This window comes from Rhopilema esculentum, chromosome 8, assembly GCF_057945365.1.
Source record: "Rhopilema esculentum isolate cy_ngs chromosome 8, ASM5794536v1, whole genome shotgun sequence".
Taxonomy (NCBI): domain Eukaryota; kingdom Metazoa; phylum Cnidaria; class Scyphozoa; order Rhizostomeae; family Rhizostomatidae; genus Rhopilema; species Rhopilema esculentum.
This window is the reverse complement of record NC_142822.1, coordinates 5,028,027-5,054,448: the sequence shown is the minus strand read 5'-3', so window position 1 is coordinate 5,054,448 and position 26,422 is coordinate 5,028,027. Positions and strand designations below refer to the sequence as shown.

At 38.8% G+C, this 26,422-nt stretch overlaps 3 protein-coding genes across 4 annotated transcripts in view; 2 read left to right on the top strand and 1 right to left on the bottom strand.

Annotated features, from left to right (window-relative positions):
• Nucleotides 1–24,697, top strand: part of LOC135694439 (pancreatic lipase-related protein 2) — a 32,337-nt gene extending 7,640 nt beyond the window's left edge. The window contains exons 5-9 of one of the 2 annotated variants that reach the window (XM_065213185.2): nt 2,096–2,314; nt 2,537–2,833; nt 3,009–3,194; nt 3,373–3,588; nt 4,341–4,683. In XM_065213185.2, coding sequence (XP_065069257.2) covers nt 2,096–2,314; nt 2,537–2,833; nt 3,009–3,194; nt 3,373–3,588; nt 4,341–4,342 — 920 coding nt within the window. In that variant the 3' untranslated portion in view covers nt 4,343–4,683. Of the gene's footprint in view, nt 1–2,095; nt 2,315–2,536; nt 2,834–3,008; nt 3,195–3,372; nt 3,589–4,340; nt 4,684–24,541 lie in introns of those variants that run through there. The other variant, XM_089109726.1, reaches the window with a different exon arrangement.
• The window catches only part of LOC135694443 (RING finger and CHY zinc finger domain-containing protein 1), a 56,302-nt gene that overhangs the window by 14,483 nt on the left and 15,397 nt on the right, over nt 1–26,422 (bottom strand). The window contains exon 10 of the mRNA XM_065213190.2: nt 15,620–25,940. Within this exon, the coding sequence (XP_065069262.2) occupies nt 25,866–25,940 (75 nt within the window). The 3' untranslated portion in view covers nt 15,620–25,865. The remainder of the gene's footprint in view (nt 1–15,619; nt 25,941–26,422) is intronic.
• Nucleotides 14,773–24,004, top strand: LOC148959827 (pancreatic lipase-related protein 2-like). The gene is made up of 8 exons (XM_065213182.2): nt 14,773–15,036; nt 17,079–17,136; nt 18,686–18,887; nt 19,348–19,493; nt 22,161–22,379; nt 22,557–22,853; nt 23,324–23,509; nt 23,688–24,004. Exons 2-8 carry the CDS (start codon nt 17,082–17,084, stop codon nt 24,002–24,004), a joined length of 1,422 nt encoding a protein of 473 aa, XP_065069254.2. The 5' UTR covers nt 14,773–15,036; nt 17,079–17,081.

The following is a 26,422-nucleotide window of genomic DNA, read 5'->3' as shown; positions in this document are numbered from 1 at the left end:
TATCTATCGCTAAAGGAAGATACGCCTTTATCTATCGCCAAAGGAAGATACGCCTTTATCTATCGCCAAAGGAAGATACACCTTTATCAATCGCTAAAGGAAGATACGCCTTTATCTACCGCCAAAGGAAGATACGCCTTTATCTATAGCCAAAGAAAGATATGCCTTTATCTATCGCCAAAGGAAGATACGCCTTTATCTATCACCAAAGGAAGATACGCCTTTATCTATCACCAAAGGAAGATACGCCTTTATCTATCGCCAAGGAAAATGCACCTTCATCTATCGCCAAAGGAAGATACGCCTTTATCTATCACCAAAGGAAGATACACCTATATCTATCACCAAAGGAAGATACACCTATATCTATCGCTAAAGGAAGATACGCCTTTATCTACCGCCAAAGGAAGATACGCCTTTATCTATAGCCAAAGAAAGATATGCCTTTATCTATCGCCAAAGGAAGATACGCCTTTATCTATCACCAAAGGAAGATACGCCTTTATCTATCACCAAAGGAAGATACGCCTTTATCTATCGCCAAGGAAAATGCACCTTCATCTATCGCCAAAGGAAGATACGCCTTTATCTATCACCAAAGGAAGATACACCTATATCTATCACCAAAGGAAGATACACCTATATCTATCGCTAAAGGAAGATACGCCTTTATCTATCGGCAAAGGAAGATACACCTATATCTATCACCAAAGGAAGATACACCTTTATCAATCGCTAAAGGAAGATACGCCTTTATCTATCGCCAAAGGAAGATACACCTTTATCAATCGCTAAAGGAAGATACGCCTTTATCTATCGCCAAAAGAAGGTACGCCTTTATCTATCGCCAAAGAAAGATATGCCTTTATCTATCGCCAAAGGAAGATACGCCTTTATCTATCGCTAAAGGAAGATACGCCTTTATCTATCGCCAAAGGAAGATACGCCTTTATCTATCACCAAAGGAAGATACACTTTTATCAATCGCTAAAGGAAGATACGCCTTTATCTATCGCCAAAGGAAGATACGCCTTTATCTATCACCAAAGGAAGATACACCTATATCTATCGCTAAAGGAAGATACGCCTTTATCTATCGCCAAAGGAAGATACGCCTTTATCTATCACCAAAGGAAGATACACCTATATCTATCACCAAAGGAAGATACACCTATATCTATCGCTAAAGGAAGATACGCCTTTATCTATCGGCAAAGGAAGATACACCTATATCTATCACCAAAGGAAGATACACCTTTATAAATCGCTAAAGGAAGATACGCCTTTATCTATCGCCAAAAGAAGGTACGCCTTTATCTATCGCCAAAGAAAGATATGCCTTTATCTATCGCCAAAGGAAGATACGCCTTTATCTATCGCTAAAGGAAGATACGCCTTTATCTATCGCCAAAGGAAGATACGCCTTTATCTATCACCAAAGGAAGATACACCTTTATCAATCGCTAAAGGAAGATACGCCTTTATCTATCGCCAAAGGAAGATACGCCTTTATCTATCACCAAAGGAAGATACACCTATATCTATCGCTAAAGGAAGATACGCCTTTATCTATCGCCAAAGGAAGATACGCCTTTATCTATCACCAAAGGAAGATATAATTTGCACCATCCATATGAATATCTGCTTTTATCTGCTGCACTTTAGTTTTTGTTAGCCTCATCAAAGTTTTGCTCTCTGTTTTCCTACCCTTTTGCCATTTACAGTGGTCTGCTGTGATATACACGATCAACAATTAGCATATTTCTTTCATTTTTAAACATGACCAATAACCAATAACAAAATTACAAACTTACAAAAAAAGAAATCTGAAACACAATCAAACTCATACATAAAGTAGCTATTGCTTGCAGAACAGATCTTTTAATTAGTGTAGTTTATGTAGAAAAAGTTTGTATAAATATAAGAAAAGTGATTGCCCCACCCCACAAACAAATAAGGTAATTTCATGAACAACATGCACTTGAGCAACAGAACTGGTTGAAATACTTTGCATTGGTGCCTTGACGATGCAAGCCTTTAAATGGCAGAAAGAAGGAAGGACCTGATCCAAATAACTTTTTTCCTTAATTCATAGGAAGAACAGTGTGTTACCCACCGTTTGGATGCTTCGACAACAGCAGTCCATGGAACATGGTTTGGAATTTTCTTCCAGAGCCACCATGTAGAACGGGAACCAAGTTCATTTTATACACAAGGGAAAACCAAATAGGAAAAGCCATCCACATGTTCGATGTAGATGCATCACATTTATCAATAAGCAGAAAGACTATCTTCCTAATCCATGGATGGAAAGGTTGGTAGCTAGCCGATTATGTTTTCGACGGCAACAAGCACCCACCTTATTTGATAGGCAATGTATTACATGTCTATTGTTAAAAGCATCGCCCATTTCTACGTCATCGTGCAATGTCCCCTCCCCCCCCCCCCTCCCCACCACCGTAGAACAGGCACTGCAACACCTCGTTAAGTGCGCCTGCAGATACACCTCTGCATTTCCATTTGCTTTTCTTTGCAGATACCCAAGCCACTGCAAAGTGGGTAAGACAAATGAAAGATGAACTTCTGAAACGTGATGAGTTCAACGTCATTGGTGTATACTGGGGTAAAGGCGCTAGAAAGCAGTACTTTCAGGCAGCGGGCAACACCCGGCTAGTTGGGGCACAAATCGCTTACCTCATACAGCGTCTTCATAACGACTTGAGGTTGTGCTATAGCAAGGTCCATTTGATTGGTTTCAGCCTTGGTGCTCAGGTTGCTGGTTTTGCAGGTAAAAGACTCCGCGAGAAAGGACATGTCATTTCACGTATAACAGGTTTGTATAGGTTTGAAGATTGTAAACATGTTTCCTGGTATCTTATTGGACGATTTATTAGACGATTAGAGAACTTTTCTCGTCAGCCCCTTGGAAACAATCAGTCCTCTCCAAATAATCAGCCCCTTATGATTGCAGCTTATATGAAGTTCTAAATATCAATACAATTATTCAGGTCTCGATCCAGCTGGACCTGTTTTCGCTCGCGAGCCAAGCAAAGCCAGACTTGATTCAACTGATGCTCGATTTGTTGATGTTATTCACACAAGTTTCCTGTATTTTGTGGGGATCAAAGACAGATCGGGAGACATTGATTTCTACGTTAATGGCGGAGGAGCTCAGCCTGGTTGCGGACTCAATAGTAAGACTATTAAAATTGCATATAATTCTTTAGGGGTCTGGAGCACAGGCTATTAATTCGTCTTTCTTTTGCAGTAGTAGCCTCGAATCTTGCTAGTGCGAGGAACGTGAAGGCACTACTGTTTTTCCTGCGAAGTCTTTAAAAACACAATTTCTATGGGACTCGTTCTCTTTTGCAGAGGTTCCACCAACATGCAGTCATATCCGTGCTGTGGAGCTTTTCATCAAAAGTATAAATCCACCTTGTGAATATCGCTCGTACGAATGCTCAAATTACACAGCATTTCGCTTTGGTTACTGCAAAAATGCAAGATCCACTGTTATGGGATACGATGTTAGCAAAGGAGCAAGAGGAAAATACTACCTCCAAACAAGCGAAACTTCACCGTACTGCTGTAAGTGGCTCATGCACATACATTTGTTGCACGTTTGACACTTTACTTTAAGATCTTTCGTGTATTTGAGTTCGTACATCACTTTTTATATCACGTATTGCAGGAAAACTGAAACTCTCGCTCAAATGCATGTAAATTCTCATGGATGCGCAAAACGCAATTACCAAGATGTCTTAAGGAAAGTCAGTAACGAAGCTGATGCTTAATCATTTCATACCTTGCTTAGAAATCAATGTACGCAACTTTCTGCGTTCGTTGAAAAACTCCTAGCACGATAGTTTAGGGGTCTCTATCTGTTATTAAGACTGAACCAACGTAAAAATGACTCGACCTCCGCATCTGTAGGGCGAGTGCATAGAAATTCATTGTTTGGTTTGGAGACCCGTGGGCATGACCCCCTGAAAGTAACTACGGCAAATCATCTCTTTTCTAACAGAAATTTTTGCAAGATGAAGTAAATAAGGAAAAGCTTTTCCTTCCCTGAATGTATATCGCCACAAGATATTTCTCTCAACACCAAATATTCCACCTGAACAAGGCCGTCGGAACTGGGGGGCTGGGAGGCTGGAGCTGAAGCCCCCCAATAATTATCAAACTGTAAAATATTTCCTTTATAACAGTGTACTGAATGAGAAGGAATACAATAGGCAGCCACCTCCTCCCACCCCCTCCCCCCAATATGAATTTCGTTCCTGCTGCACTACTGAACGACCCTGAGACAATCCATAAATTCTTTTTTTCTATTTTACAAGGATCAACTGAAAATGGAGATATTCGCAAATTAAAGCCACTTTCACTTTTCACTGCAATGGACACATTGGATATGATCAGCAGCATTAGAATGGAACTACAACTTCTTTTATATGAATTGATGAATGGAACAAGCTCTTTATTGCTAAGTTTTAATTATTTGATAAGCGCATTAACCACTTCCTTAGTCCTTCAAATTTAGCCTACCTTCAATTTTGGCTCCCATTAATTTTCGCCTCTTTTGTGCACAAGTTCGCTCACTTTAATTTTCGCCCCCAAACACTTTAAATTTCAAAGCTTTGACCTAATCAGTTTCCAAGCAATGAACGCTCATGCGGCATGGAACTACACTCGGGCCTGTGAAAAATCCTTTTTTGCTTGGAAACTTTTTGCTGAAAAATCGCTTTTGCCGCAAAGATGGTAACTTGAAGTTTTCTTGAAGGGCCTAAATACTAAGGTTCTTTTATAGAAATAAATTTTTTAAGTTCCCTTTAATTTTTGCTACCTCTAATTTTCACCTCATCAAATTTTTCTCCGGGGCGAAAATTAAAGGCAGCCGAAATTTGAAGGGACTAAGGGTATACGTCAACATAGAGCAAAAATGTTTGCCGCCGCTGTGCAAAGGGCTTTTGTGCCTGCAAGCTGTTCCCGCCAATCGACAATGCGACAATCTGATTGCGTTCCAGGCCTCCTGGGAGACCCAATGTGGAGAAGTTTCGGTTCACCACAGGCACAAAAGCCATGGATGGTAGTGGGATACAATGGAAGCTTGATCGGCTGACTTTATATACAGAATTTTCAGGGGAACCTGGACCCCTTTTTGCAAAACAATAGAGCTTTCATCAAAATCTTTTGTCATGGGTGTTAAATTTTGTTGATGTTGATGTTGTTGTTGTTGTTGCTGTAAAATTATTTCAATTCGATATAAAAAACTAAAGCTAACAATATGTTTATATTTATGTATATATATATATATACAATGTTAACTAATCAAAATTGAACATAGCTACCAATTAAAACATTAAAGTAATTATAGATAATAAGTTAAAGATTAATTTGCTTTTACTAGCAGAAGCTGACAGGCACTACATTTGCAAATCAGTCCGTCCCATCGTTTTATTAGATTCTTAAAACTTTTCAAATTTTCTGCAGATTTCAGATCGTTGGGTAGGCCGTTCCAATTCTGTGGCCCGATTGACATAAGACTTTTGGATTCAAATGTTGTTTGATTAGGTCTAACAAGGTCTAACAAATTATTTGGACTTATCAATGATTTATTTGACAAACGTAATTCATTTATACTCTGCATTAAAGGTAGGTTCAACTGTTTTACTGTTTTGAATATTTCAATGCACGGAATACTTTCACGAGCACCAAGCAACGTGCATTTGTCTGACTTCACAAGCAGATTGTTATACGAACTTGTATGATCGCTATAAAGAAATCTTAGGGCGCACTCTTGTATCTGTTCAATTTTCTGTAATGATTTAGAAGATGAAAAACACCAGACCAAGGGCCAATAACTGAAATTAGAATATACAAAACTCTGAATAAAAATCTTTTTTTCCTGGAAACCAATAAACGTCTTTAATCTTTTGAGAACATTTAATTTTGTTGCAGCTTTCTTGCAAAGAGTCGAAATATGTGGGTCGAAATCAAGTTTGTAATCCAACCTTACACCAAAAAGGTTAGAAAATGTTTTGAAAGTTTACCCTAACGAACCCATTTGTAGCAGTACTTCTTGACATAGAACCCGTTTTTGTTCGTTTTATTGGTGTTCTATCTTGTTTGATCAAAGATAAGATTGCATTTTATCTAATGCGTTTTTGTAATTGAAATATTCTCTGAATCGTTGTGTTTATGAATAAGGACAGAAAAAAAGCAAATATTTTCTGAAAGGGGTGCTTTCCGGTGTTTCAAAGGGCGTGACCGTAAAAGATTTTAGAGGCAAGCCCCCTAGCTCCGTGCCAGACACTCCCTTTTGGGCTGATGCGTGGTGTCTGCGGTATAAAGAAGATGGGGGGGAGGGGAGGGGAGGGGTGTAAAGATCATACTTTCAAACTACGCGAAAAGAGAAGATGAAGAGACAACCACAATTTGTACATCAGTGAGAGAATATATTATTTGTCATCCATAACCAGATTGTCGTAAGTATCAAAACTTTTGAAGCAAAGATTTGATGACACTTAAGAAACTTAAGAAAGCTTTTGTCCCGTACAAAAATTTAGAAAGATTTCACTGAATCATGCATTGAAGTTTCAGAAGTGAATGACTTAGATCACAGAGATCTGAGACTTGTTCTCAGAGGAATTCTACCAGGCGAGACAATGGCCCTAATTCTGCCGATGTAGAGAAGCTGATTCCTACTTACAACAAGATAGAAACAGGTGGGAAAGAAGCATAGCTCCAGGAAAAAATATATGAATATTGCAATGAAATATGCTTGATAGCGTAAGCTTCGAGTTCCGTAAACAGCTGCAAAGATATGGCTCCAAAAAACCAAAAACACTAAAGTCTGGGAAGCAAGATTGATCTAAAGGGGTTTTTGAAGGTGAAAGGAAAGCAAAAATAACTTTGACGGAGATCCGAACAAATGACTATAAAAAGTGTGAGGACCTCTCCGAAGACCCCCCTTTTAACCATTATTACAAGAACTAACTTACCCCCGGAAAGAGGACTTTTTTAGTTAGTTTAGTTGAGAGGGACTGTTCGAATCAGGTTAAGGAGTTGTAAAGAGTATTTGGTTTTTTATAAAGGTTTGCGTTAGAAAACTATGTCGTGTTTTGTGTGTTTATTGCTTGAAGCTAATTGATTTGCACTCGAACCGGGCCACATTTCTGGTGACAACGACGTGACAAGTAACTTATCAAAATGGCACTAACTGGGGAAGAAATCGATGATTTATTATTGGAATGTCATGGTCTACTGACAGGGATGCGCAAGGAGACACTTCATGAATTTTGCGATAAATTAGGGACAATCTCAGAGTCGACCTATTTGGACAAAAGCCGTTTAGCAACCGTAAAATTGATTTTCGAGGAAATTGAAAAACTAACGGAGAAATGCAAAGAAACAGAAAAGGCAGCATTTCTCAAGGATATTCTGAAACAAATTACTGAGGTAAGGAGCGCAATTGCGAGCGGGGGAGATAAGCAACAGACACTGGCTTCCGTTACACAGGATTTAGAGAAGGAAGTAACACTGTTAAAGGAAAGACAACAAAAAGAGATGGAAGCGTTGACTGATAAATTGAGTGCTGTCAAAATGAGGACAGGGGGCGACGTTCATATAGATAATGATTTGAATGGACAGGCGACATCTGAAACAAATTACAGGGGCTTGCAAGCAATTATAAAAAGGGAATTCAGAATTGTCGGGACAGTGGGGGCCCAGGGGCAAAAAGAACAGTTGTCCTATTTGAGCCTCAGTAGACAAGTGGAAAGTGGCAAAGAGCGCGGTTATTCCGAAAAGGAATTGGTTGACGGGCTCATAAAATGCATTCTGCCGGGAATACCCCTCAAAGATTATTTAGAGGCGATGCGAGAAATGGGGTTGGAAACTCTAATGAAAATTATTCGCGCCCACTATCAAGAGAAAAATGCTAGTGAACTATATGCTAGCCTCGCAAATTTGGCCCAGTCACCAACGGAAGATCCTCAAAATTTTCTACTACGTGCCCTAAATTTGCGGGAAAAGATAATTTTTGCATCAAAGCAGGAGGGGAGCAAATTAAAATATGATACAAGTCAGTGTCAGTCCATGTTTCTGCATGCAATCGAGACTGGACTTCTTAGCAATACTCTCAGAACGAGGATGAGACCACACCTACAACGCCCAGATGTTACAGATGCTGAATTGATTCAACAATTAAACCTCGCTGGTGCAGAAGAATCAGAAAGAAATGCCAAATTAGGAATAGGCCAGAAGGGAAAAGCAAAAGTTGCACAAGTCTCTTTGGAACAAAACACAAAGGGAAAAGCTGAGAGCCCCAAAAAGGACAAAGAAGCGGAAACACCACTAGCTCAAAAATTGCTGTCCGAAATCCAAGCGATAAAAGCAGAAGTGGCCTCTCTAAAACAAGATATTAGCCGCAGTCGTGCTCAGTCCCCTGGGGAGGATAATAGAATATTATCTCAAGGGAGAGGAAGACCCCCTCGTGAAAACCGTCGGGGATGCAAGGAATGTTTCAAAAAAGGCCTTGGAGATAAGTGTACTCATTGCTGGAAATGCGGGAATAGTGCTCATTTTGCCTACAACTGCCCTCAAAGAAATGGACCGTGGCAGGAAAACTGCCCCTGGCTGCTGTCACGGGACAGCCAGTAGCCAAGGCAAATGATGTAGAGTCCCACCATTGTATAAGCTGCAAACAACTACACAAAAATATTTTTATTTGTGCTGCATGTGAAACATCAAAATATTGTAGTAAGACATGCCAAATAAAAGACTGGGCTAATCATAAACAGATTTGTCTAGCGATTCAGGAACTCTCCGATAAGTTTGAAAGGGTTGAGCATGGAAGAGGTGACAGTGAGGATCATAGAGTCTTTGTTAGCCATCTCTCACCTCAAGGACAAGAAAAACTGTCGAAACTAGTGGGTAGAAAATGTTTGATCAAGTGCAATATGAATGGTATCGAGTTACCCGTACTTTTTGACACGGGTGCACAAGTATCAATCGTGAGTTCAAAAGAGCTTAGAAAACATTTTCCACAGTCAGAGATAAAAGATATCGCAGATCTCCTTGATCAGGACATTGAGTTAGAACTAACAACAGCCAATGGTTCAAAATTGCCATACAGTGGGTGGGTTAAGATGAATTTCAAGCTTCTGAATTCAAATGTAGATGCAGTAGAAGTACCAATGCTAGTAACTGAATTCGAACTTGAGCAGCCTATTATTGGGCACAATGTAATCGAAGAACTTATCAAAAGTCAACAACAAGTCCCAGATGAGACTAACCTTATCTCGCTGCTATCAGCAAGTTTCTTTCAGACGTCACAATCAGATTTAAATGCTTTTGTGAGTTTTGTTGACAGCAAGTCAACACCAATATTTTCCACTGTTAGAACAGGCAAGAAAAGCATTATTGTTCCAAAGGGCAGTACAGTAAAGATTTCATGTCGCAGCAAAGTTGGATTAATTAGCCGACCAACACCTATGCTGTTTGAGCCCGATAACGAGTTAAGCTTCCCCTCTGGTTTGGAAGTACACGAGTCTTTGCTCACTTTGAAAAGGGAAAATTGCGACAAGGTGGGAATTTATGTCATTAACACTAGTGCACATGACATCACTTTGAAAGGACGTACAGAAATGGGTTTTCTCCAACCTGTTAGGTCAGTTACACCAGTTGAGTTGAAGTTCAAGGATCACAATGAAATGGATAAAGAAGGAAATCCAAAAGAACTCAAGTCTACAAGGAATGAGCAATACAGGACCAGTCAAAGACAATTAGAGGCTGATGAGAAGCTAGCAACGGACGTGATACCAAAAGTTACTTTAGGAAATCATTTGAGTGAAGAGCAAAAACGGAGTGTACAGCAGATGCTTTATGAAGAACGTGATGCCTTTTGCACAAGTAGCCAAGATGTAGGTTGCGCAGAGGGCCTCAAACATAAGATCATACTAAATGATACAACACCGGTGCAGAAACATTACATTGCTGTCCCAAGACCCTTGTACCCTGAACTCAAGAGATACATCGAGGATCTCCTGAATCGCAAGTTCATCCAGAAATCAAAATCGCCATATAGTAGCTGTTGTGTGATTGTCCGAAAAAAAGATGGCTCAATGAGGCTCTGTATTGACTACAGAGAACTAAATGATAAAACAACAGCAGACCGTCATCCAATACCCAGAATTCAGGACACGTTGGACAGTTTATCCGGAAACAAATGGTTCTCCACTATAGATCAAGGGAAAGCATATCATCAAGGCTTTATGGACCCAGAAAGTCGCCATTTAACGGCTTTTGTGACACCCTGGGGTCTCTATGAATGGATAAGACTTCCCATGGGCCTCAAAAACGCTCCAGCAGAATTTCAACGTTATATGGAGAGCTGTTTAGGGGAATTTAGAGACGAATGTTGTGCACCATATCTTGATGACGTCATTGTATACTCAAAGTCATTCAACGAGCACGTGGAGCATGTAAGAAAGGTTCTACGACGATTGAAAGAAAATGGTATCAAGCTGAAAGCTGAAAAGTGTGACATGTTTAAGAAAGAAGTTGTATATTTAGGTCGAATCGTGTCTGAAGATGGTTATCGCATAGATCCAGACAGCACAAAAGCAATTCTCAAGTTACGTGACTACACACCAAAGACTATTGGTGAAGTTCGTCATTTGACAGGTCTACTGGGTTACTACCGACGATATATAGAAAACTTTTCCAGAGTAGCAAAACCCATTTATGACTTACTCAAGGTGGAACAGCCATGCAGTTCCAAAGTAAAGAAAAAAGACACACGTGGGAAAGGAGACGAAGCATCATCGCGTGCGCCAATTGTCTGGCTAGAGCCGCATCAAAAAGCTCTCAATTATCTTATAAGCTGTCTTACCAACCCTCCTATCATGGCCTATCCAGATTTCAGCATCCCATTTGTACTTCATACAGACGCATCACAAGAGGGACTTGGTGCAGTCTTGTACCAAAAACAGCAGGGGAAAATGAGAGTGATAGGGTATGCCTCTCGGACACTATCTCCAGCTGAAAGAAAGTACCATTTACATTCCGGGAAACTGGAGTTCCTAGCATTAAAGTGGGCTGTAACTGAACAGTTCCGCGACTACTTGTTTTACGCTCCAAAATTCACAATATATACTGATAACAACCCTTTAACATATGTTATGAGTACAGCAAAGTTAAATTCTACAGGGTATAGATGGATAGCTTCATTGGCAGATTTTGAATTCACCATCAGGTACCGACCGGGTAAAGCGAATGTTGATGCAGACTTCTTTTCAAGAATGCCAACAAACATTGAGAAGTTCATGGAAGAATGCACACAAGAAACATCACAGATGGATTTTGCAGCAACTCTCAGTGCAGTTACCACCAGGCATCAAGGTAATGTGTATTGGATCCATGCAGTTTCACTTAACCAAAATACTACCCAACTATTAGATGCAAACAAAATGGAAAAACACACTCCCCTGCCTCTGCAGAACATCTTACAAGCGCAGAAGGAGGACCCTGATGTTGCCCGTGTCTTAGCTTATAAAGAACAGCCAGTTAGGCCTTCGTTTCAAGATCGACATGGTGAATCAGCTGAGGTAAAAACACTAATGCATGAATGGAACAAGCTGATACTGGGAAAAGACAGAGCCTTGTACCGAAAGACAGCCAACAGGTTGCAGTTGGTTTTGCCAAAAAGATACCATTCTTTGGTACTCCGCCATCTTCATGATGAGATGGGACACTTGGGTGCTGAAAGGGTGACAGAGCTAGCACGAGATCGTTTCTATTTGCCGCACATGACGAGAGACATCGAACATTACGTAACCAAAGTTTGTAGATGCTTACAACGGAAAAAGCCATCACTACCACCACGTGCCCCTGCTCAAAGCATAGTCACAAGTCAACCGTTTGAGCTTATATCAATCGACTTTGTTCACTTAGAAAGAAGTACAGGGGGGTATGAATATCTTTTAGTTGTTGTGGATCATTTTACCCGTTATGCCCAAGCTTACCCTACCACGAACAAATCTGCGAAAACTGCTGCTGACAAAATATTTAATGACTTTATACTCCGATTTGGTTTCCCTCAACGAATCCACCACGATCAAGGTCGAGAGTTCGAAAATGATCTGTTCCACCACTTGGAACAGTTGACAGGAATTGCTCGTTCAAGAACCACACCCTACCACCCAATGGGTAATGCGCAATGTGAAAGATTCAACCAAACTCTCTTAGCCATGTTGAGATCAATGAGCGAACAAAAGAAAGCACGCTGGAAGGATCATGTGAATAAAATGACATTCGCATACAATTGCACACGTCACGATAGTACAGGTTTCTCACCCTTTGAGCTTTTATTTGGTAGAAAGCCACGATTACCTATTGACATTATTTTCGGAAATACTAAAGTAACAGCAGTGAAAGGATATCCAGAATACCTTAAGCAATGGAAGAATGCGATGACAGATGCTTACCGTATTGCTGCAGAGAAAACTGGACAGTGTGCAGCACATGGTCGGGAGGAATATAACAGAAAAGCAAGAAGCTCTGACCTAAAGCCTGGGGGGCGAGTACTTGTAAAAAACGTAATAGAGCGAGGAGGCCCTGGAAAGTTGCGTTCATTTTGGGAGGAAAAGATTTATATCGTTCTAAACAGAAAAGGTCCCAATGCTGCTGTTTATGAGGTGCGTCCAGAAAATCAAGATGGAAGGACAAGGGTTCTGCACAGAAACCTTTTAATGCCTTGCCCCTTCCTTCCCCATGTAGGAACCCCACAGGACACAAGAAAAGGTCACACAAAAAGAAAAGCAAATAATGCTGTAGAGATCGAACACGTGCCATCTAAAAGCCCAGAATCGTCATTCCCCGAGGTCAACATCCAAGACGATGACGAGGAACAATTTCCAACATTTTCACCAAATCAGTTGGAACAAGCGAGCCATTATTTAGAGGAACCATTGAATAGAGAGTTGATAGGGAACAATGAAGGTGATACATCACAGCTCCAGGACGGGGATAGCCACAGGGATGTGGGACAGGGGCCCACCACCATGGCTGAAAGTAATCAGGGCAGACAAGGGAAAGTACCAGACAGTGAAGTGCGGTTACCTGATCAACCAGTTTCTGCTAGTCCACCTCCTGAGCGAGAACGCCCAAGAAGAACTAGAAACCCGCCAACAAAATTGTCGTATTATGGGTTAGGAACACCAGTGGACAATCAAGCAGGAATCTTCTCAATATACCCACTTGCATTAACAACGCAGACTAACTTTGTGCCATTTATGCATCCGTCATTTGCTGGACAGAGGCAACCGCTTGTACCACCACAAAGACAAAATATGTTTCGACCAGTCCAGTGTTTCACACCATGCGGACCTATTGTTTACTATTAGTAAGACTTATACGGTGTTGACTATCGTTTATGATATCAAATTAAAAGTAACCAACAATTAAAAAAAAAACATCCAAACTACGCAAATAAGAGGGTCTATATGCCTAACATGATTTTTCATAATCGCTACTACAGTTCAATCACAGTGCAAGATACGTTTCGCTGCGCAGCAAAGAAAAAGTTTATATCCAGTCGAACAATGATACATTGTTGCTGATTTTGTGGATGTAATCAGGACTCACTTAGGATTCAGCTCAAAGGACATTGATTATGTAATTCAGGGCTCATCGAGACGTCAAATTGTCCTAGTAATCACTATTCTCTGTCAGAGCATAAGAGATTGAACGGTGAACGTTGTTATCAATGTGTCTCCACAAGAACTTTACATCTCGGAGACTGAAATGTCCAGAAGACATTCATTTTGTGGGGGGAGAGTGTGAGGACCTCTCCGAAGACCCCCCTTTTAACCATTATTACAAGAACTGACTTACCCCCGGAAAGAGGACTTTTTTAGTTAGTTTAGTTGAGAGGGACTGTTCGAATCAAGTTAAGGAGTTGTAAAGAGTATTTGGTTTTTTATAAAGGTTTGCGTTAGAAAACTATGTCGTGTTTTGTGTGTTTATTGCTTGAAGCTAATTGATTTGCACTCGAACCGGGCCACAAAAGATTTAATTTCGATAACTTTTTGCTGACAAGTTAAGACATCACTAAGTGTCAACCAATTTTCTAATAATCCCAATCCATATATTGTAAAGAATTAGCTTTTGTTACTAATACTTCATTCATTTAGGATTTTGCCCAATTAGGATATTTGCACTATGGTGGCAGTTTCTACACATGCCACGCCCATTGAGCCAATCCCAGAAAAGTGCCGCGTCCACTTTCTATAAAATGTGTGGATCTGTAAAAATATCTTATCTTAGGCCCTGTTTGTCTTGTTTTTCGTAAGCATTATAGCAAGAAATTTTCCAGGGATTGCAATCATTTTATTTTGTTCTAACCATTTTAAGGCAACCCTAGTTTCTTTTTGCAAAGTATTTACAAGATCGCGCATGTTTTTAGAAAAATAAGCAAGTGTTTTGTCGTCTGCATAATTATAGAGCGTTTAATGAATAGTAGCGTTTAATTATAGAGCGCTTGTTTTATGAAAAGAAAAGAATCATTTATGTTAAAGTTGAACACGATTGATCCTAGCATAGAGTCCTGGGGTACACCAGACGTAACCTCTTGAAAAGAGCTATATAAACTGTTTATCCGAACACATTGTTTTCTTCTTTTGAGATTGCTTACTTCACATGAGGGGTGGGATCTCACTGAGGTGGGGTGAATTTTTTCCTTATAAACGCTGGAAGGTGGGATGAAATGTTAATATAAATGCAATCAAATTTCGTCCAATTTGTCAGAACACAGGCTGGAAGGTGGGATGATTTTCTCCATATACAGCTAGAAGGTGGAATAGAATCTGCATGTAAACATTCGATGATTTCATCCCACCTGCCAGATTAGGGGCTGAGAGGTGGGATAAATTAGCTCATATAAACAGGCCCTAACTGACAAGTTAAAACCACAATATATTTTGGGATTTGCAGCAGAATAAGAGAGCTTTCATTAAAAATAGATTGGTTCCGAGTGTAAGTAGCTGTTCTTCCTCGATTTTGAAATCACACTGGTATTTTTTGTAAATGTAAAGGAAACTAAAAAAAACAACATTGGGCAAAGATAAAGTTGGGATTTTTGTTCCACATCTTAATAAACGATCGTGAAAAATTTACGCCATTCGGCATCCTGAATTTTTGTATATTTGTAGAAAAAAGTTACAAATACTGTAAAATATCGCCTTTAACGCAGGAAAAATACATGAACGCTTTGAAACTTACTTTTAAAATTGTTAATATTTTTTCTTCGCTTAATAGGCTTAGGCATAGGATACTTTAGTTTGACATGAAGCATAGAGAAACTAGAGATAAAAGTGCTTTTAAAGCCTTAATTTTATGATATAAATGTATTCTAAGAAGATAATTTATTCTTTCGACTCCATAAAAATGAAGTTGACTCCAACTAGGCTTATCGCTTCTGTTTATCAAAAGAAACTTGTATTCATTGCATGACTGATTCTTTTTGGAAAAAGCAGGGCCTAATCGGGTCGTTAAAGGAAAGAAATAGAATGGCCTCGCCTTCTTCGTGCACCCGCAAGAATCTGGATGATTGGAATACCTCTTGTAAAAATGTAGCTAAATGTAACTGGACCTAGTCCAATCTTCAGTTGTTAGCTGTTCCTGATATTTTTCACAAAGAAATATATTTTCCGAGTGCCTAACTGCAACCTTCATGTTTTTAGGTTTTTTTAGGTTACACAAACTTTGGCTTCAATTTCCTCATCTTTTCTTCGTTACAATAAAATATTGTTCTCTATTTGTTAATAAAGCCGACTTTTCTGTATTGATGTGCGAGATTTAAAAAGTGGGAGCAAAGCAGGAAGTTTTTTAACGAGAGCAATGTTGATTGGCCGGAGATGGCCCTCTTGGTTCACCTGCTGCTCACTACGAGTATTTTGATTGGCTTTTAGAGATTCATAGGGTCAAAGTCATTCGGTTTCCGAACGGAGTAAGAAACAACGGGCGTCTATCTAAAATACTTCGAGAAAAACAAAACATTAACTTGTGAATTAATTGATCGACATATTTTCACTTACTTTGGTCAATCGGTTGTTCAATATTCTAATACTGGAAACTGTTTGGAATATTTAACTTGGATCCAAATGAAATATAAAGAACAAATTTTGACAGCTGTAAATAGTATATATAGTTTTTATACGTTGGTAAAAGTCTTTTATTAGCTTTATTCTGAAAAAGTGCACCAAGAGGACGACGCCACTCTACACAAAAATAGCTCGGCTGCAGGTCTTCCAAACTAATTGCCCTAGAAGTTTTTCCACGGAATTTTTTTAAATTAATTTTAAACGTGTCACGATCGGCGAAAATACCGAGTTATCCTTTTGCTCTATAGGCAGGGCTATGGCTGAGAAAATCTGATTTTTCACCTAACCGAAATGATCTTGATGGTTTCAGATACTTTCGAGTATGGAGATTCAGAATCCAAGATGGGACCAAAAAATTTTTTCCTCAGTATCACGTGGTTGATGACGCCATCGACAACGGCAAAAGCAGTCATAAATCCATTATATATTCAAAACAAATTGTACAATTTAGCAGCAATTCTAGGTTTTATGTGAATGCACATTTCAAGAGCTTTCAATTGATGTATAATATAATTGAGTTTGCCGATGTTTACTTATTTTATGACGTCATTAGTGGGTTTCCCAAGTTCTGCCGAATTCGTGGCGTGGGTTTGGATTTTGATTTGGAATGATGTGTTAGATGATAATAAGCAATTTATGACGGATAAGGTATGATGATCAAATCAAAGACTATGGATGCAGCCATCAATTGTATTTATTCATCTTCATAATTTTCATTGTAAGAAAAGATGCTATTATTCGGATGATATAACGCAAAATATTTGATATCTGCATATGGACCTGGACTATGATAACAGTATGATGTATTACTGTGTTACAGTCTCATTATATTACAGTATTATGTGATATAGCATGGTATTTGTTGCATGGTAAATTCAAATATTGTTTAAATGGAAGTATTTTACAAAATTTCAGAACATGAGGTCGCTGGTTATTTGCTTGGTGCTTGGCTATGTCTTATTTTCATCAGTTTGTAAGTATATATATCTGAATAAATTTGTTGGCTTTCATTGATTTAATTGCTGAAAAGATAATCTTGCATTCCTTTTAAGAAAAATGTAACCATTATTATGTTAAACGTTATGTTTCTTTCTCTAGAAACGGTATGTTGGAACCATGGACGAGTAAACTTTTTCTAGAGTAAAAATTTTTTGAATATATTATTGCAAAGAAGTGGAGGGGCTATAGCCCCTGCTAGCCCAATGGCTGCGCGGTGTCTGGTTGGAATCTAAAATTTGCTATTTTCTATTCATAAATTTACAGAAATTGTGACCAGGGCCGCAACAAGATTTTGGAGACACTGAGGCAAAACTTAATGGCGAGGCCCCAAGCGAGAGAATATTCTTACGACCATCCCTTTAGATTAGCTTTACCATGGGCACCAGAGCCTCAGTGACCATTTACAAAACCCTGGGCGGGGGGGAGTACTTTCACCCGCAATTGCCCCAGGGCGATACTTAACATATTTAGCATATGTTAAAGTATTAAACTGTGAGATCAAAAATCAATCTTTTTAAAAATAGATTTCTTATGAAGGCCCCCTCTAAAACTCTACAGCAATTTTTTATTGGAAGCTTGGTGGGACACCAGTGTGACCAGGTCTAGCATAATAGCCAAAAATCGTTCATTGTTTCCATCTAGCATTATTTGGAATCTAGCTTAACTTTTGATTATTTTTGATATTTTATTAAAAATATCATTGTTTCCATTGCCCGTTGTCTATCGTTAACGAATGCAAACACTTGAATGTTGAATCTTTTCCTTTGTTTCATGTCTCGTCATTTGCAAGCTTGAAATAATTTTTAAAATATGTTGAATATTATCTCTGTAAAAATTATCATTTTCTTTGCATTTTCGTGGCTTTTTCAAAATACGATCAGAATTCAGCCAACTTTTACTTCTTCGGCCAAATCATTTTTTGACGACCAGGACGTTTTGAAAAAGGGACCTCTGGTCTAAATTATCTTTTTTAGATGAGTGGTCAAAAAGGCTAAATGGCAACTCTGGCCATTTGGGCCACTTTTGCTATTCTAAGTAAGAGCTAGCCTTTTTTTAAACTTTTGAAAATCTAGCATAATTTTATGAGAAATTTGGCAACACTTCTTATGGGGGACACTACTTTGAAAGTATTCTGCAACTGATTAATAAAGAGTACGGTTCTTAACTGATGTTATTGAGAAAAACTTAAGATGAATAAATACATTTAATGCCTGTTGAAATTACTTGGAGAAGTTTACGCTGTATTTTTAATTTCCTTTCCATAAGTTTACTGCTTCCGTCCCCTTTCCCAGTGTTAAACTTTTAGGAAAAATCTCAAAGGTCAGACGAACAAACGTACTTCCTAACCCCTGCGACGTTCTATAGTATACCAACATGTTTGCAAGGAGAGAGGGGTATGACTGAATTTGCCATTGAAAATTCACGGCGGTGTTGCAAGATATTTGGCAGGTTTTGTTTGTATCGCGGGGGTTTGGAGCGTTGACATTTAATAAAATGCTTTTTTACTTATAAAATCAACAAAGCTGCAAAAGTAGACAAGTTGCACGAAGATGAGCGGATACTTGCAGCCATAAAGGAAGATGATGCATTTCAAGAAGACGAAGCAAAGGAGAAAGACACGGTTGAATCCTTTGAAGAAGATCTCATGTTGGCAGAAGCTGATGACCGCCATTTTGATTTTAGCGAAATCGCAGAAGAGTATGCAGCTCAGTCTTTCTCAGTAAGGTAAAATACTTCAACATTTTCCCTAAATCGACAATGTCGCGAATTTTCAATCATTAATAGCTTCGGCTAGGGTATATATTGGGGTCTAGCCTCTAGTTTAAATTAGAGCCCATACCATGACGGTCGAACGATGACATCCGTTTTATCCATTATATGATTAATTTAGATGACAATTTGTTTTTTAGGTATGATTATACCTAATGTATGACGTACCATATATATTGTATGGCAAATGGCGTATGGTTTTGATTACTGCCCCCACAAGTTGGTATTTGCAATAGAGAACAACGCAATATACACAAAAGCGTCGCTGATTATTTTGGGGAAAAGCGCTCCTTCACCCCTGCTTTTAATGAAAATGTCCTGCTGTCTTAAACAATTTACCACATCAATATATGTCTAATTACTTCAATATACCATGTCAATATCTGTCTAATTACTGAGTAAATTTCAATTACAGGAAAATACCAAAACGTACATTCAAGGGGCTGTTAGGAAAAGCCAATAAATTTGTCACGAGGGTTGGTAAGAAAGTGAAGAGTAAGCTTCAGGAAATTGGAGAAAGCATCGCTAAAGCAGGAAAACAGGTCATCCAACATTTCCAAAGTAAGTGTTGACAGTAACAATGTAAGTGAATGAAGTACGCTAATAGGTTAAAGAATCAATTTTTGTTCTTAAGCAAAACGAGTGAATTAGGGATATGTGCTGACAGGATTTCCATTTCCTGCATCCCCGAACTTTAAACCCTCGAAGTAGAGAACAGCCTCCTTGTTTCTCTTCAATAAACTTGAACATTATGGTGTACGAGGTACTACTTTAGCACGGTTTAGCTCTTATCTTAGCAATAGAAATCAGTATGTATCTGTAAATGGCCAGAACTCTAGTCATCTTAATGTTACTTATGGTGTTCCCCAGGGCTCTGTCCTTGGTCCACTTCTTTTTCTCATCTACATTAATGACCTTCCAAACTCCTCTAACAAGCTATCTTTGTATCTTTTTGCTGATGACACAAACATATACTTTGAATCTGACAATCTTAGTAAACTAGAGGAAGTAGTAAACAAAGAACTTAAGAATGTTAAAAAATGGCTTGATGCTAATAAACTTGCATTAAATATAGACAAAACAAGCTTTGTCATCTTCCATTCTCCTCAAAATTCTTTAGATAAAACTGTCAACATTAAGATTGGTAAGCAGCATGTTAATCAGGCTAAACATGTTAAGTTTCTTGGTCTCCTTTTGGACGGAAACCTCAATTGGAAATATCACTTGAACGAACTTTCAAAGAAGTTAGCAAGAACTAGTGGTATATTCTTCAAAATAAGGCATCTTCTGCCTACTAGCGTCCTAGTTTCTATGTATTACTCTTTATTTGCCTCTTTTCTCCAGTATGGAATCATTGTCTGCGGTCTTACCTATGACATCCACAACAAACCGATTTACCTTCTACAAAAGAGAATTGTTAGGGCTATTACTTTCAAGAATTTTACATCACCATCTACACCTATTTTCTCTGAATTGAAAATTCTAAAGTTAAATGATTTATTTCACTTCAAGCTACTTATCTTTGTGTATGAATCTGTTCACCTGATTTCTCCTACCTTCTCCCATAATTTTTTTGAAACTTTGTCTACCGTTCATCAGTATGATACAAGGCAGGCTCGCAAAGGTGATATTTTTATGACGCGCAAGAATACTTTGCAATATGGCTTACGATCTATTAAATATGCAGGCGCTAAATCCTGGAACGACATTCCATCCAATATCAAACAATCTACTTCAGTAGTGATTTTCCGTCGTGATCTGAAATTGCATCTGTTCTCAACTAAGTACCAATTCTGAATACCTTGATAAGATAATTCTTCCTTACATTGATCAAACGAATCACTAGAAGATTCATAAATTGAATGATAAGTTTTTAGCTTAGGGGGTGCTCTCTCCTCGATTAGTCCACCTACTGAGAGAGCTCCTCCTTAAGAAATTCCTCTCCATACGAAATTCTATGTACTCTTATTGTAAAATTTGTCATTTTTTGTCATCTGTTGTAATTTGTTATTCTAGTTATTTGTATGTATTTTAGAAAGATTTTTGTATGTAGTGGAATTTTAAAATTGAACTGAACTGAAAATTAAACTGAACTGAACTGAACTGAGAACAGTGATGTGAAGAGGAATTCAAAGGCCACAGACACGCTCAGTTTCAAGCTCGAAATATTGTAGCTTCGTAAATTTGCAAGAACAAAGAAAGTAAAGAATAATTTGCAGACTATTGGAGCATGTCTGGCTAAAGGATTAGAACTGGTACTAGCCATGTCCCTATCCCATTGGAACACTGAGCGACATTAATAGCAAGATCCTCCCTTCTTATGTATAACAGTGCCTAAAGGAGTGGCCACCTATTCGGCATTTCACGTATTCTTTGGTCTGGATCTTCACGATCACGTGCACCAATTTTCTCTTCTTCGCGGTCATTTTTCGCCTGTTTGCAGGCGTTCACATTTCACGGTTGATACCTTATTCATATATTTAACGACACATTCTTTACTACCTTCACGTTAAACGGGTTTTAAAAACCGCTGACAACCTTGTCTATCGCCTTTATCTATCGCCAAAGGAAAATACCCCTTTATTTATCGCCAAAGGAAGGTATGCCTTTATCTATCGCCAATGGAAGATATGCCTTTATCTATTGCCAAAGGAAGATACACCTATATCTATCGCCAAAGGAAGGTACGCCTATAACTATTGCCAAAAGAAGATACACCTTTATCTATCACCAAAGGAAGATGTGCCTTTATCTATTGCCAAAGGAAGATACACCTATATCTATCACCAAAGGAAGATGTGCCTTTATCTATCGCCAAAGGAAGATACCCCTTTATCTATCGCCAAAGGAAGATACGCCTATAACTATTGCCAAAAGAAGATACACCTTTATCTATCACCAAAGGAAGATGTGCCTTTATCTATTGCCAAAGGAAGATGCGCCTATAACTATTGCCAAAGGAAGATACACTTTTATCTATCACCAAAGGAAGATACGCCTTTATCTATTGCCAAAGGAAGATACGCCTTTGTCTATCATCAGAGCAAAACAAATAATAGATAAAGACAATTTGATGTTCTTTCGATATCTGCATATTCTAATTTTTTATCCCAATTTGCACGATTCATATGAATACCTGCTTTTATCTACTGCACTTAAGTTATTGTTAGCCTCATCAAAGTTTTGCTCTCCGTTTTTCTACTCTTTTGCCATTTGCTTAATTCATAGGGAGAACAGTGTGCTACCCACCGTTTGGATGCTTCAACAACAGCAGTCCATGGAACATGGTTTGGAATTTTCTTCCAGAGCGACCATGTAGAACGGGAACCAAGTTCATTTTATACACAAGGGAAAACCAAATAGGAAAAGCCATCCACATGTTCGATGTAGATGCATCACATTTATCAATAAGCAGAAAGACTATCTTCCTAATCCATGGATGGAAAGGTTGGTAGCTGGCCGATTATGTTTTCGACGGCAACAAGCACCCACCTTATTTGATAGACTATTACATGTCTATTGCTAAAAGCATCGCCCATTTCTACGTCATCGTGCAATGTAGAACAGGCATTCAGAATGATGGCCATGTAGAACCAATGCATTTCCACTTGCTTTTCTTTGCAGAAACCCAAGCCACTGCAAAGTGGGTAAGACAAATGAAAGATGAACTTCTGAAACGTGATGACTTCAACGTCATTGGTGTATACTGGGGTATAGGCGCTAGAAAGCAGTACTTTCAGGCAGCGGGCAACACCCGGCTAGTTGGGGCACAAATCGCTTACCTCATACAGCGTCTTCATAACGATTTGAGGTTGTGCTATAGCAAGGTCCATTTGATTGGTTTCAGCCTTGGTGCTCAGGTTGCTGGGTTTGCAGGCAAAAGACTCCGCGAGAAAGGACATGTCATTTCACGTATAACAGGTTTGTACAGGTTCGAAGACTGTAAACGTGTTTCCTGGTATCTTATTGGAAAGTATCTAATGTTGGTACATGCAAAAATTCTGCATTGAAGGCCATAATCCAACCCATTAAAGGACTATATTATAAAATTTTCTAAAATTTTCAACATTAAATTTACTGTAGTTCCTATAATGAATTCTCTTACGCCCCTTTTTAACAATATTACCTTTAAACCAGTAAATACCGTTGTGTAGAAGTCTGTTAATTCTGTTTCTATGGTTGATGTGCTTGTAAAGCATGTGCTTCCTTTGGTAAGTATGAAGTCAATATGAACTTAAATAAGGTTTTTTAGGTTAAAGACATCCAAGAAATTGCTGACGATTAGAGAACTTTTCTCGTCAGCCCCTTGGAAACAATCAGTCCTCTCCAAATAACCAGCCCCTAATGATTGCAGCTTACATGAAGTTCTAAATATCAATACAATTATTCAGGTCTCGATCCAGCTGGACCTGTTTTCGCTCGCGAGCCAAGCAAAGCCAGACTTGATTCAACTGATGCTCGATTTGTTGATGTTATTCACACAAGTTTCCTGTATTTTATTGGGGTCAAAGGCAGATCGGGAGACATTGATTTCTACGTTAATGGCGGAGGAGCTCAGCCTGGTTGCGGACTGAATAGTAAGACTATTAAAATTGCATATAATTCTTTAGGGGTCTGGAGCACAGGCTATTAATTCTTCTTTCTTTCGCAGTAGCAGCCTCGAATCGTGCTAGTGCGAGGAACGTAAAGGCACTACTGTTTTTCCTGCGAATTCTTTAAAAACACAATTTCTATGGGACTCGTTCTCTTTTGCAGAGGTTCCGCCAATATGCAGTCATATCCGTGCTGTGGAGCTTTTCATAAAAAGTATAAATCCACCTTGTGATTATCGCTCGTACGAATGCTCAAATTACACAGCATTTCGTTTTGGTTACTGCAAAAATGCTAGATCCACTGTTATGGGATACGATGTTAGCAAAGGAGCAAGAGGAAAATACTACCTCCAAACAAGCGGAACTTCACCGTTCTGCTGTAAGTGGCTCATGCACATACATTTGTTGCACGTTTTAACATCTTTCGTGTATTCTAGTTCTTACATCTTCTTTTTATATCACGTATTGCAGGAAAACTGAAATGCGTGTAAATTCTCATGGATGTGCAAAACGCAGATACTAAGATGTCATAAAGAAAGTCAGTAACGAAGCTGATGCTTAATCATTTCGTATCTTGCTTAAAAATCAATGTACGCAACTTTCTGCGTTCGTTGAAAAACTCCTAGCACGATGGTTTAGGGGTCTCTATCTGTTTTTAAGACTGAACCAACGTAAAAATGAATCGACTCCTTCATCTGTAGGGTGAGTGCCTAGAAACTCATCGTTTGGTTTGGAGACCCACAAGCATGAATCCCCTCCCCCTAAAGAGCTTGTATCAATGGTAAAACATCTCACTTCTAAAAGAAAATGTTATAAAATTAAAATTTCAAGGGGAAGCTTTTCTACCTTTCAGTGTTTCTTGGTATTATCCCTTGGTTTCAATCTTGCAGGTGCTTCTTGGTATTATCGCAAAGGCAACCTAAGTGACTTCCCCAGTCTGCTTTCAACACCAAACATTCATTTTTTACCTGAACGACCCTGAGACAATCCTTAAAACTTTATTTTCTATTTTACCAGGATCAACTGAAAATGGCGATATGCGGAAGCCAGCCACCTCAGTTCCAACTTCCACGGACACATTGGATATGATTAGCAGCATTAGAATGGAACTGCCATTTCTTTTATATGAATTTAGAAAAAAATGTTGATTCATTCATAATGTTTTTAAAGGCATTGATAGATTGATAGATAAACCTCTGCAACAAAAGGAAATAAGAAACAAGCTCAGTTAACCATGTGTGACTCTGGTCTACGTTGGGGTTCAAATTAAGTTGCATTGAAGCCGATGCACTGCCTTTCACATACACTTGGTGCCAGAGCATCTAGATACTCGAAGGCATTTTGTCAAAAATACAGTGTTAACTGGCTCATTTAGCATACATTTTAAAAATTTGACAATAATTTTTTTACAAAAGCATTTCGTCATTCAAAATTAGTTCTACCGAGAAGACAACTTGGGTGAAAATATAGTGGGAAATGTATAAGTAGCACGAAGCTACACAGATTCCATAGCAAGGATATAGGTGCTAGGTACGAAGTGTCTTACTTTGATGTAGCCTAATCAAACTTGTTAACGAATGATTCAGGCAAGGCATTCGTGTGAATCTTATGTTTTTAGGACTCTTTTCATCAATGATGTGAGCTACATTCAAAAAGATTAAAAACGCTGAGAAGGCTTAGGCTCATTTTCTGCCTACTGTTACGCTAGACTGATCTCACAATCCGTCCAATTAGAAGAAATATGCTAACAGAGGGCCTAAATCACCAAGCGAACTTCCAGCATTGCATGGAATTTTAGTTTTACAGGACCCTGTCCGTTGTCTCTTACTTTAAGGAGGCTCTATCAGTGCGGGTCCGAAGGAATGAGCATAAAAATGTAAAACGCTCTATTTGCAAAGCCAAGTAACACTGCTTTGAGAACATTGCCAACTGCGAACGTTTTTGAGTATCAAGCCTTGAGAATGTGCCACTCCACTGTGAAGTAAATCCAGAAAATTCTCACCAACTGCTCTATGTGGACTCAAAATAAGATAAACAGGGAGAAGCCTGCCTTCAGGACTGGATGCAAAACGAACGACTCTTGACTGGATGCAAAACGAACGACTCTTGACTGAATGCAAAATGAACGAATCTAAGAAAACTCCCACTCTGCAAACCTAGAATGGAGCCAAATCAGAAAGTGCTGCAGCTGTGTCCTGTGCAGTACTGCCATTTAAACGCATTATGATATTCGTAAGACTATGCATTTGAATTTATGCGCCGAAGGATTCGTTTATTATAACACCAGTCAGTCAATTTCCATATAATTGATTACGATTCGCGAAATTTTACAGCTAGATTCCTAGCTTTGACAAGTATTATATGAACCACATTCTCCGCATTTTATACCAACTATGTGAAACTGGGCCTCAGATTCCTGAAAAACAAAGTTCAGGCATGAGGAACTAAAATCTCCCACAATTGTAATGATTTTTTGAGTAATTAAAGATTCTCCATTTAGAATCGAAGAAATGTTTCATGATCACAAGGCAGTAGACTTCAGTTGTCAAGAAACAATACTAAATAGATTATGAATACCAGCTAGAAGCAGAATGATGGCCTAGTAGCTAAGACTCAGCCAGCAGAAAAATCGAATGATGCAAGTGATTAAAAATGGTAGGTGAATTGATCTTGATCTCTAAAAGGTTTTGAGTAATCGAGAACAAATGATAGAAGCCTACTGATGCCGTGATTTGCTGAGAACGATGCACGCCATGGATTACCTGATGCAGATGATCAGATGATGGCGATTAGATGTTGATAAAAGATCTAGGTAGTGATTACTATGGTGGTCTATCCCTTGTCAATGAATAATGACTTTTGAACATGGCATTGTGAATGAACGACTTCTGAGCAATG